General features: G+C 35.3%; 1 protein-coding gene across 1 annotated transcript; it reads right to left on the minus strand.

The window, feature by feature from the left end:
* Positions 1–2,800: 2,800 nt before the first annotated feature.
* On the minus strand, positions 2,801–13,157 carry LOC131069201 (ethylene-responsive transcription factor ERF010-like). The gene is made up of 2 exons (XM_058004559.1): positions 12,873–13,157; positions 2,801–3,007 (listed from the first exon to the last, which is right to left on the minus strand). Exons 1-2 carry the CDS (start codon positions 13,155–13,157, stop codon positions 2,801–2,803), a joined length of 492 nt encoding a protein of 163 aa, XP_057860542.1.
* Positions 13,158–13,822: the final 665 nt, after the last annotated feature.

Genomic DNA, 13,822 nt, shown 5'->3' on the forward strand with positions numbered 1-13,822 from the left:
AAAATACACACATAAATAATACAAGGACAATATTATCATAATTTGCAACTTATCTAATATAAATATCACTTAATTAAATATAATATTTATTAATATTAAGAATACCTAATCTTTATAACATAATAAATTAAAATAAAGATCAAAATTGAGATATAACATCATAAGTAGTGAACATAAATCATAACATCTAGGAAATGCATTATCACAAGGTCTATGCAATAGTAAACCCTAACATCATCAAGTAACCTTAAATATATAATCATCATCATAAATATCATACTATATCCACTAATATGCAAAAGTTCTGAAAATATGAAAGATAAAACCAAGAAATGAGAATTATCAAGACGTGAGAAGACTCCATTGAAGTATCTATCATAACCGTCATAGAGTAAGAATTATGGAGGGGCACTAGAATCGAGCAATCTAAGGACTTTACTATGGAATTATTGTTTATCATTTGACTTTATGCATAAACATTAGGGTTTATTGAGTATGTGTGAATGTGAGTTTTGGATATTGCATTGCATTATTTCCATATTATTTAGATTCATATTTTCATCATTCACAACTATGAGAAAGGCTATTTTATCTCGGTCTCTTATCCACTTCAGCCCTCCTCTATAGTGGAATCAAATTATAGTGACTCAAAGGACACCACCTCTTATTTAACTCATAAGTGTTCACATCCACATGGTTCACTTTTAGAGAATGAGGATTCACATACTTCATCCCCATCTTCTTCATTTCCTCAATGTGCTCAATACACTATAATCAATAAACACATTTATTTGGATCATTTAGACCCTCGAGTCTTTCTCCATATATACTATGAATTAACAATTTTACCTCAATCATCATTTATGTTGACACCTTTTATAATAGTAACAAATTCTCATAGATCCAATTATGTATCTTATGACATGCACCATACATCCATGATTACTATACTAGAATCTTAATTATTTCATAGTTTTTTATATCAATGTTTGTGACAATTTACTAGTCATCATTATATTTTATAAGTCATAACACTAATGTTTTAACTAAATACATTATATTCTAATAATATTTGATAAACACATAAGAATAGTATGTTCGTATAAAAAAATTATTCACTTGAACATCCTATTTCATATGATAGCACATTTACATTTGAAAGTTATAATATTTTATGTAAAGTAAAAAAATATTTTCTATATTTTTAACAATATAGTATGAGGTTATAAAATAAATCGCTCATAAATTTTAATATATTTATATCAAGATTTATCTTAACAAATACTTAATTATTTATTAAATTAATATAAAAACATAGGATAAATATATTGAAGACTGAATCCCATAAATACAAGTAGGGTAAATGATTGTAGAAGCAGGCTCGTCAGCTACAGAATCCATCTCCATCTATGCTGACAAACTTAACATATTATTTGCGAAAGGTCAACAACTTTTAATAATGGAGTTTCGATAAAGATCACTACTGATAATAATGTTTACTATTTGGGTGAACTGAATTGAGTAAATGCGTAACTCTTTATGCATTTACTACCTAATTCGAGCTTCTAACATAGTAAAAGTTTGAATTTAGATGTATATTTAAGTAGGAGGTTTTGCTGGTGTCGCCTGGAAAGTGGTTTCAGCCAATGTCCCTAAATCAGGGAAGATTTCAGATGAATCGTAAGGCTGAATCGTCTCCTATTCCTCAGCCAAAATTACGGACATCTGAACCCTCTCCTCAAATGATATTTGCTTTGGAGATTGTAGAAGATATTTTGCATCATTCTGTTAACACATATCTTCTTCTTCCTTCATTTTATCTGCAACCTTTGGATCATCAACGCCTTGGCCAAAATGGGTTGAGGCTTCCTTGTCCGCAATGGGCCCCGCCTCCGCGTTGTCATGGTATCTTGCAGGAACACTGTCGAATTCAGATCCGATTTATTACAAAGGATTTCTTATACCGATTTTAAAACTTTTTGTTAGGCATAAACCAGTAAAAAAGGAGATTGAAAAGGTCACAATTTTACAAATCTTCCCCAGAATCAACGATGCATGGCAGAGTCCTTGATAAACTCAAGGAAAAAAAAATACATGTCAACGTGGTCGACAAAAATAAATATAATGTGGAGAATGAAGAGAGGAGTTCGTCTATAAATCAAATTCATCAATTAATTGCCACTCAATTTCCGGACCAATCCAGTGAGCGGCAGTTCACCTGGTAATTACCCCTTTATTATGGAGAGTACCTACGATTCTTAATTTACAAGGATTCCCTAACGCTCCTACATTTGAAAAATTAGATTTAAGGAATCACTAACGCTCCAACAGTTGACAAAACATATTATATGCTTCCACATGTGCAGCCAATACCTCCTTGTTTATTTCTAGAACAAAAAGCAATTATTCCCTTCGGACACTATCTCTTTCACCTCCAAATGAGGATCCTAACCTCTTTTGGCCAAATGCACAAGAAGCAGATCCTTTCTCAGGAATTGGCAATTTTTTAGTCTTAGCGCCATTGCCGAGGAGGTGGAGGTGGAAGTGGAGGTGGAGGTGGAGGCGGCGTGACAGTGGCGACGATGGGGCTCTGAAACACAGCCTCCATGATAGGACTCGTTCCCATTTCCATGTGCACATTCACCTTCTTAGCGGAGTGCTCAAAATCAGAACTAAACAGTCCTCCTTCCTCCCCTCTGCAAGGCCGTCTGCTATCCAATATAGCCTCAACCTCAATATCCGCCTCAACCTCTACTTCAATTTCCTTAATTTCTCGTCTTTTAACATCATTCCTCATAGCTCAAAATGACACAGTTTCATTTTCACTCTTACCCTGAACTTTATTCTTCCACTCTTTAGTCTTCTTATTTTTTAATGAATAACCCCTAATTTCTAGTATACTATACCACTCTTCATTAGACAAAGTTCCTACAACACCTTCATGCTTCTCAAACTTAGCTACAATAGGAAGATTGCCAATGATAGGAATATCTCCATCACTAGTTCCCTGGTTTAGACAATCCATGTCACTATTAGATTCCAACAGGCTCTCAAATTCCTTGATAATTCAATCAGATTGTTCCAAAAACCTCTTTCAAGAGCCCAAGGCTTCACACAATGATTGAGATTAGGTAATGAAAGAACCGACATAGGATGGACAACTCCCACTTCAATGTGGCTCTTTACTACATAAAAATAGCTTAATTTACTTCCCTAAGAAATTACCAAGGCCCCTAATGTTACTTTGCATCTATAAGATTCAAAAGTGACTTCACATCATTGAGAAATCAATTGTCCAATTGAGATTAAATTTTGTTTGAGCTAGGGAACACATCTAACATTCTGTAGAAGCCAACTATTTCAATTTTTTAGTTTCAATATAATATCCCCTTTGCCAACAATATCACATGATTTATCCTAACCAATATAAACCTAACGAAAGTCAACAATTTGTATATTTTTGAAATACTCCTTATACAAAGTGGCATGAAACAAAGATTCCAAATCGAACACCCAAACATCAATTGTAGATTCTCCTAAGAATTTTCCAATTCTCCATTTATCTACTTCTTCCATCTCTCCTCAATTTCTTCACAACTTCTCCTTGGCTCTAACCAAGATTTGATGCCAATTGTTACATATAAAGAGTAAATAAAATAATAATAAACAATAAAACTAAACTAGAGAAATAAAAAAGAACACATAACATAGCAAATTACATGGTTCACCATAAAAGGCTACATCTATAACAAGGGATTATCTTTATTTATTGTCACATCAACACACCATACATGATTTGTGCTTATTATTATATACAAATGTTTTTGTCTTCAAATATGAAGAGATATGGAGAAGAGAAAAGGAATGGTCAAATTACCATTGGACTTCACAGTCTCAACAATTTGGATAACTTTCCTTGCAATTGGGTAAGAGTTTTCCATTGTTCTTGTGAGATACCATGGTAATGTAGAGATAGAGCCTAGTGTTGATGGAGAAACCTTAACCTACTTTGGCCATGGTTTCAAAGATCCACAAATTAAAGAGATGGCCAAGAAAGAAGAATATATGTATGAGCCTAGTGATGTGAAATACCTTCTACAATCTCCAGACGAAATATCTTTTCAAGAGAGGGTTCGGAAGTGCCTAGTTTGCCTAAGGAAAAGGATATGATGCAACCTTACAATCCATCTGAAATATGCCCTAATTGGGGCACATTACATGTAGCGATTTTCTTGATGATCCAATAGTAAATCCTCCTACTTAATATACATATAAATCAAAAAAAAAACTATATTAGAGGCTGAAATTGGCACCTGAATGCAAAATAAGTTAAGGATATTGTTATCAATACTCATGTTTATTGAACCACCATTATTAAAAGTTTTAAAAATGTGCCAATAAATATGTAAGGTTTGTTAGTATGGAAGGAGATGGGCTATCAATGTTGTCTAATCCCTGCCACTCTTGTACATGAAATTTTGTAGCTGATATGATGTAGGATCCACAATGGAAGAAATACACACTTAGCATTTCTACAATCTTTTTGTGTAAGTTTAGTAATGGGATTCAATCTTGCAAAATGTTTATATTATATATTATTATATTTTTGTCTCATGATAAAATATATCATATATTTTGTATTCATCTTTTACATTTGTCACATGAAAAACATATAGAATAAAGTATAATATCATTCTAGTATTTATACACATAAAACCAATATTTATTCATATAAGAGACAATACTTGTTCACATCAAAAATCTTATTTTATATATGACACTTATATGTGATAGTTACTATGACATTTTATTTTGGAGAGTTATTACATCCTATTTTGGATAGTTATGATAACTTATATAAAGACAAAAAATATTTATTACACTTGATAATGAATGTATTTATTTTTTTAACATGTCATCCATAGGTTCTTATGTGTTCATGTAAGCATCCATTTAAAGAAAAAACTCTTAATATGTTAATTCACATGTGGAATAATAATAAATAATAAATATTCTAAGTATGTTATGAAACAAAATCCCATAGCAACAAGAAATATACCTACAATACAACACTACCTATGCATTGGTCTCTCTTGATGGGAATTCCATAATATAGTGTTGATCAAATATTTAAACTTTTATTTTAAGGACACTTCTCAATAGATGCGTTGATGTTGTTTGTTCCTTGATGAGTCAAAGGTCCAAACCTTAATTGTAGATAGATAAGAGGTCATATTGATATCTTAAAATGATATGCTAAAATAATTTTTTATTATGTTGAAAATATTCTAAATATTTTCATCAATGTACTCCAAAAAATGTTAGTAAACTTTGTGTTTCTATTTAAAGTGATACTTTGTAGTATCCAATGTAATATAATTTGCTCCTTGGAAAGTTATCTATCTTAGAAGCATGGCTCGAGTCCCCTTCATCTTATCATATCATTATCAAGGTTATGCTACCAAATTCAAGAGAAAACCTACATCAACCATTAAAACAAATATCAAGTAACAATGGAGAAATCTAAGGACTTTGCTAAGGTATTATTGTTTAACATTTGATTTTACATGTAGATCTTAGACTTTATTGACTGAGTGTGAATGTGGGTTTTGGATCTTGGATTGCATTATTTTCACATTATTTAGATTCACATTTTCATCATTCACAACCATGAGGAAAGTTATTTTAACTTGGTCACTTATCCTCTTCATCCATCCTCCATAGTTGAATCAAATTATAGTGACTCAAATGACACAACCTCATATTTAACTCATAAGTTTTCACCTCCACATAATTCACTTTCAGAGGATGAGGATTCACATACTTCATCACCATCTTCTTCATTTTCTCAATGTTCTCAATACACTATAATCAATAAACACATTTACTTGGCTCATTTAGACCCTCATGTCCGTTCTCCATAGATACTCATGAATTAACAATTTTACCTCAATCCCCATTTATGTTGACACCTTCTATAATAGTACCAAATTCTCATCGATCCAATTATATATCTTATCATGTGCATCATACATCCATGATTACTATACTAGAATCTTACATCTTACCTAATTATTTATATCAATGTTTGTGACAATTTACTAGTCGTCATTATATTTTATACATCATCTACACCAATATTTGAGCTAAAAATACTATGTTCTAATAGTAATTGATAAATTGATAATAATAATATGTTCATATAAAAATATATTTATTCACATGAACATCCTATTTCATATAATAGCACATTTACATTTGGAAGTTATAATATTTTATTTAAAGTAAAAAAGTATTTACTATATTTTTAACAATATAATAATGAAGTTATAAAATATCTCCATCATAAATTTTAATATATTTATATCAAGATTTATCTTAACAAACATTTAATTATTTATTTAATTAAATATAAAAACATAGGATAAATGAATTGGAGACTAAATCCCATAACTACAAGTAGGGTAAAAGGGACGTGTCTATTCTGGCTCCAAAACGGCAGTACGGATTGACTAACATGCATGTTAGTCGCATGTTTTACACCATCAATTTTGCAATAAATGACTGCGATTGACTAACACGTCGCTATCATAGTGTATGAAAGATCTATTTTGGAGCCAGAATAGCTTTAGCCGGATAAAAGATTGTAGAAACAGGCTCATCAACTACAGAATTTTAGGTACAAACACGCAGGGATTGGACATCATTAATGGCCCATCTCCGTCTATGGTGAAAAACTTGACCTATTATTTGGGACAGGTCAACAACTTTTAATAATGGAGTTTCGCTAAACATGACTACTGATAATAATGTTTACTATATTGGTGAACTGAATTGAGTAAAACTACTAAATTATTATGCAATCATTATCGAATTCTAGCCTACTATAGTAAAACTTTGGATTTAGATGCATATTTAAGTAGGAGGTTTAACTAGGAAAGTGGTTTCATCAAATGTCCATAAATCAGAGATGATTTCAGATGAATCGAAAGGCTCAGGCAAAAGTAGGGACATCTGAACCCTCTCCTCCTATGATTATTCCTTTGGAGATTGTAGAAGATATTTTGTATAATTCGCCTCACACATATCTTCTTCTTCCTCCACTTTATCTACAACCTTTGGATCATCAACGCTTTGGCCAAAATTGGTTGAGGCTTCGTTGTCCGCACTAGGCCCGGCTTCCGCATTGTGATGGTATCATGCAGGATATAAGGAAGCAAAGGTGTGCGGAAACACTTCCTACGCTAATCTTGAGAGGATAGTTATGCAACTTTCAACTTAAATATTACTAAGATATCAAGAAATGAACAATAAAGCATAATCTAAATAGCAACGAACACATAACATAGTGATTACCATGGGGAAACCCTTCTGGGAGAAAAATCCCACCCTCCAAAACTCGCACAATGTATTATCAAATCAAGCTGATTACAATACACTTGCAATGCAAGTTCTTACAGGAGCGCATCACCACAACTCAAACTCAGAGAGACTCCTTCTAGCATCCAGTCTTGCAAAAACTCAATTATCAAACTCCTCCCCAAGCCCTCCTTTTATAGTGATTTTACAACCTGGAAACCACTTGTGGTTTTACAAAACCATGGGCTTAACCACCATGCCACATGGTGCCCATTTTTAACATTTACATTTCCAAAATGGAAAAACAACCAGGTTAAAATAGTAATCCCATCCATAATTTTGTCCCCTAGCTTAGACCCTCTTAAAAGTCACAAAATCAGTCATTAAGGCTCTAAAAATGGCCCACCTATATTCTACTATGGACAAGACTCATTTTTAACAACTCACTAACCATTTTCCAATGCATAAACATGTGGAAAACTACCTCAAACAAATTTTGGAATTTTGCAGAAAAATACTGCAAGGTTGAGACACGTGTTTCTCAACATTCTCCCACTTGTCGAACACCTTGCAAGAGTCAGGGGATCCAAAATATCATGGACTTAATTGCTAGGGGCCGAGAGGCCCATAGACTCTGAACACCATCTGAATTTCTCTGTGCTCACGGGCTTAGTTAATGCATCAACAACATTCACCAAAGTTTCTACCTTTTCCAGCTTCACCTTGCCATCCTCAATCATATCTCTCAAAAAATAATACTGTACATCAATGTGCTTGGTCCTAGCATGAAAAGTAGGGTTCTTCACTAGGCAGATTGCACTCTAACTGTCACTGTAAATTGTCACTGGACCCTGTTTAAACTCTATATCTGAACACAATCTCTAAAGCCAGATGGCTTCCTTATAGGCATGAGTAGCTGCCATATATTCTACCTCAGTAGTGGACAAAGCGACCACAGCCTGTCGCTTGCTCATCCAACTGATCGCACCACTAAATAATGTAAACACATATGCACTGGTGGATCTTCTTCTATCAACATCACCGGCCCAGTCTGAATCCACATAGCCTCGAATATCTAAGGAATGCTCATTTTCTATTCCATGAAAACATATCAAGTACTCTAAAGTACCCCTCAAGTATCCGAAAACTCTTTTTACTGCATCCCAATGTGCTCTTCCTGGATTAGACATATAACGAGAAAGAACTCCCACTGCTTGGGCAATGTCTGGTCTTGTACAGACCATAGCATACATCAAACTTCTAACAGCAGTTTGATATGGTACTCGACTCATCTCTTCCATCTCCAATGGGGATGTAGGACACTGTGAACTAGAAAGCTTTGTTCCCATTGTAATAGGAACACTCAATGGTCTTGAATCCTGCATATTGAATCTTTTCAAAATAGTACCAACATACTTGCTCTGGCCTAGCCAAAGCTTTGTATTTTGTCTATCTCTTACAATCTCCATTCCCAGAATGTGCCTAGCTACACCAAGATCTTTCATTTCAAACTTTATCGAGAGCTGAGATTTTAACTCTCCAATCAAACTTTTTCCTTTGCCAATAAACAACATGTCATCGACATACAGGGCAATGACCAAGAAACAATCACCACTAGATTTAAAATATATATAGTGATCAGATTTAGATCGCGCAAATCCCAAACTCAACACATATGTATCAAACTTCTGGTACCACATCCTAGGACTCTGTTTTAAACCATACAAGGATTTCTTCAACTTACAGGCCAAATGACTTTTACCTTTCATCACATAGTGCTCTGGCTGTGTCATGTAAATTTCTTCCTCCAAATCTCCATGAAGGAAAGCTATTTTCACATCCATTTGCTCAATCTCTAGATCATAGGACGCTGCAATAGAAAGTAAAAATCTAATGGATGTCATTTTGGCTACTGGAGAAAAAATCTCACCATAATCTACTCCCTCAACCTGAGAGTAACCTTTTGCAGCCAAACATGCTTTATACTTCTCAATGCTTCCATCTGAACCCATCTTCCTCTTAAACACCCATTTACAACCAATAGGCTTTCGTCCTTCAAGCAATGGTACAAGGTCCCATGTTTCATTCCTCTTAAGAGCTGCCATTTCTTCATCCATGGCTATTTTCCAAGACTCTGAATCATTCATACCAAGAGCCTCTTCTACAGATCTCGGTTCATCAATGTTAGCATTCAATGCAAATATGCATCTCCAATCATTAGGAGAATACCCATACCTTTCAGGTGGTTTCCTTTGTCTAGTAGACCTTCAACCAAGATCTGGTTTAGGTTCAGCTTCAAGTACCTCTTCTTCCTCTAATGATTCAAAACTCATAAAGCTCTCCTCGACTTCTTGTCTTTCTAAGAGCCTTTATTCAACTTTCTCCGGTGTAACAGGTAGTTGAATCACATCTTTCTTTTGTTTTGTTTATTCTGGCTGCACTGTAATAGAAGAAGGCTTAGTTTCTCTAAAAATAACACTTCTTGAATAAAATAACTTTTGTTCAATAGGATTCCAAATCTTGTATCCTTTTACACCATAGCTGTATCCGATGAAAATACATTTAATAGCTTTGTTGTCCAATTTTGTCCGCTTCTCCTTTGGCACATGAGCATATGCTTTGCAACCGAACACTCTCAGATGTCTAAGTGAATGCTTGTGGCCCGACCACGCTTCCATTGGCATCTTATCAACAAGAGCTGATGTAGGAGACCTGTTTATCAGGTAGCAAGCAGTGGCTACAACTTCAGCCCAGAACTTTTGTTCTAGTCCAACTCCACTCAGCATACTCCTAGCCTTCTCCATCAAGGTCCTGTTCATTATTTCTGCAACTCCATTCTATTGTGGAGAATATGGAGTTGTCTTCTCTCTTTTAATACCACAATCTTTACAAAATGTGTCAAAATCATTGAAGCAATATTCACCACCATTATCTGTCCTTAAACATTTTATCTTCTTTCCAATCTGCAACTCAACCATTGCTTTAAATTCTTTGAAACGACTGAAAACTTCAGCTTTACTCTTAAGAAAATAAACCCATGTTCTTCTACTGAAATCATCAATGAAAGAAACATAATAAACTGATTTACCAATAGAAGAAACATCAACTGGACCAAATACATCCAAATGGATTAGATCCAAAACACTTGAAGACTTATAAGAACTGGAGTAAAACTGAATGTGGTTTTATTTTCCATAAATACAATGCTCACAAAAATCAAATTCAAGATTGCAATCATTCAACCCATCAACAAGGTTCTTATTTTTCAAGGTCTGTAGACCCTTCTCACCTATGTGGCCAAGTCTCTGGTGCCATAACATGTTCTTCTCTGCAAGCAACTTTGATTTGGTAGACAAAGCACCCTTGGGTACCCAAAAACCACGACCATCTGTTTAAAAAGAAACCCTCTCCTTTTCCAACATAGTCTTTATCATAGTCTTATCAGAAGTGCTATTGCACTCAACTGTGCATGCATCAAGCTGGTACAATGTACCCATTTTGCTTCCTCTTGCTATCACCATAGCAGCTCTTACCATTTTCACACTTGCTTCAGAAAACTGTACATGCACACCCGCATCTATTAGCTTGCTAACAGATAACAAATTCCTTGCTAGTCCTGGGATATGCAAGACACCATCAAATCTTCTAATTCTACCATCAGAAAATTTCACACGAATACTTCCATGACCAACAATATCAAGTACTGAGTTATCACCCAAATACACCTTACCACTATCAAAATTTTCATACTTACTAAACCAATTTCTATTAGGAGTCATGTGGAAAGATGCACCTAAGTCTATTAACCATGCATTGTCACCTACACGAGTAGCCAAGGCTACGATGAAAGCATCTCCATCTTCCTTCTCGGACTCAGAATCAGAATCTTGTTTTTTCTTCTTCTTTTTCTTCTCTTCTTTGCAGTCCTTTCAGAAATGTCTGGGCTTTCCACAATTCCAGCAAATTACCTTGGACATAACAGGAGATTTTGATCTCCCCTTATTCTTGGACTTAGAACGGCCATGCTGCTTTCCGTTCTTGCCTCTTTCTTTTGGTCTTCCTTAAACACTCAGAGCCTCTTTGGCATTCAGAGAAACCTTCCTTCTCATCTCCTCAGAAAGTAGAGAACCAACAACATCCTCCATCTTCAAGATGACTACAGTGCTCCCTATGGCTATAACAAGGCTGTCCCATGAGTCTGGCAACGAACATAGAAAGATTTGGCATCTTTCTTCTTCATCCATTGGCACCCCAACCGAGGTCAACTGAGTTACCAACATATTAAAGCTTTCCAGATGCTCAGAAATTTGTCCACCTTCTTCCATTCTCAAAGAATACAATTTCTTCCTTAAGAAGATCTTGTTCACAAGTGATTTCGCTTGGTAGATCTCACTTAGCTTCTTCCAAAGCTTCTTTGCAGTAGATTCTTCGTAGACATTAATCAAAATTGAGTCTGCAAGGCACAATCTTATGAGACCTTTAACTTTTCTATCCATTACATCATATTGTGCAGCTAAAGTCGGATCTGCGGGCGTATGCTTATTTTCATCAATCGCATGCCATAGATCTTGATCAATCAACAGATCTTCCATCTTCAACTTCCACATCTCAAAGTTTGTGTCAGAAAACTTCTCTACATCAATCCTCCCTGACATACTTGCCATCTTTACGATCCTGCAATATAGAAATGAAAAACTCTGCACAAGCTCCCACTCAAACCTTGATTAGCTCAAAAGACCTTGTACCCAACAAATAGAACCAAAACTGGCCAGGCTTTGATACCACTTGTAAGGAAGCAAAGGTGTGCAGAAATGCTTCCTACGCTAATCTTGAGAGGACGGTTATGCAACTTTCAACTTAAATATTACTAAGATATCAAGAAATGCACAATAAAGCATAAACAAAATAGCAATGAACACATAACACAGTGATTACCGTGGGGAAACCCTTCTGGGAGAAAAATCCCACCCTCCAAAACTCGCACAATGTATTATCAAATCAAGCTGATTACAATAAACTTGCAATGCAAGTTCTTACAGGAGCGCATCACCACAACTCGAACTCAGAGAAACTCCTTCTAGCATCCAGTCTTGCAAAAACTCAATTATCAAACTCCTCCCCAAGCCCTCCTTTTATAGTGATTTTACAACCTGGAAACCACTTGTGGTTTTACAAAACCATGGGCTTAACCACCATGCCACATGGTGCCCATTTTTGACATTTACATTTCCAAAATGGAAAAACAACCAGGTTAAAATAGTAATCCCGTTCATAATTTTGTGCCCTAGCTTAGACCCTCTTAAAAGTCACAAAATCAGTCATTAAGGCTCTAAAAATGGCCCACCTATATTCTACTATGGACAAGACTCATTTTTAACAACTCACTAACCATTTTCCAATGCATAAACATGTGGAAAACTACCTCAAACAAATTTTGGAATTTTCCAGAAAAAGACTGCAAGGTTGAGACACATGTTTCTCAACACAAGGACAGTGTCGAATTCAGACCCAACCGCAATGGCTGCTGTTCGAATAACGTCGGGTGAAGGACTGCTCTGTGCAGCTGCCATCTCCAATACAGTTGAGTTGAACTGAGAGTCTGGAAAACTCAAAGAGGAAGCGTTGGGCTCTCGCAGGCACAAGAGGGCAGTGTCATAAGCTCGAGCTGCAGCTTGAGGAGTGAAGTATGACCCCAGCGACTTGCGCGATCTCTTTCCTGACGTATTTTCGGCCACATATTTTTCCCATTTCCTCTTTCTCACGCCTCTAAATCTCATTTCTTCTCCGTCATTAGACATATTGCCACAAGTCTGGAATTTATGAATAATTAGATTAAGGATAGATTTTTTTAGAATAATACAATTAAGGCATTTATTCGATCTATTTAAACACTCCATGGGCATATCGACGGAACTCCTCGGGAAGTCAACTACTGGATGATCTTGAAGGTTTTTCTGATTTCCAGCTTAGGTTGTGCTGTAATGGCGATGACTACTGAGCTTTCGATATTTCGAGGATGAAGTCCAACGAATTTACACATGTATTTCATTCACCGCGTTTGGTCTGTAATAAGAGATTCGCGAATTTTATCCCTGATCAAACACGCTATAGAGATGGAATGCTTCGTAACGAACAGGATGGATTTTAACCTCTGAAAAGTTATGGCTACTAACAGTACATCCGTAACTGGAATCTGCAGTGGTTCCCTCTGAGTCGGTACAAGATTTTGACATTTGTTACTTCACATTTCTCTCATTAAAAACTCAGCCTCCAAACGAATAGAAAAGCACATTTATTTACAGTTATTTGCTGAAAACTTCAGTGATGCAACGGCCGACGATTTCAACATGTCACTTTTCATGATGAATGATTACCAATTGCACCTTGATAAGCAATGGGTATGGGGAAGAGGTGTTGAAGGTCAATGGAGGAAAAAAATGGTCTATTTTTTCTATATATTTGT

The sequence above is a fragment of the Cryptomeria japonica genome, chromosome 3 (genome assembly GCF_030272615.1).
Source record: "Cryptomeria japonica chromosome 3, Sugi_1.0, whole genome shotgun sequence".
NCBI lineage: Eukaryota > Viridiplantae > Streptophyta > Pinopsida > Cupressales > Cupressaceae > Cryptomeria > Cryptomeria japonica.

Coding starts and splice junctions, on each gene's coding strand:
- LOC131069201 (XM_058004559.1), bottom strand. CDS start 13,157: ATGTCTAATGACGGAGAAGAAATGAGATTTAGAGGCGTGAGAAAGAGG. Junction 3,008..12,872: donor TTCGAACAGCAGCCATTGCG/GTTGGGTCTGAA, acceptor TGTCTAAACCAG/GGAACTAGTGATGGAGATAT.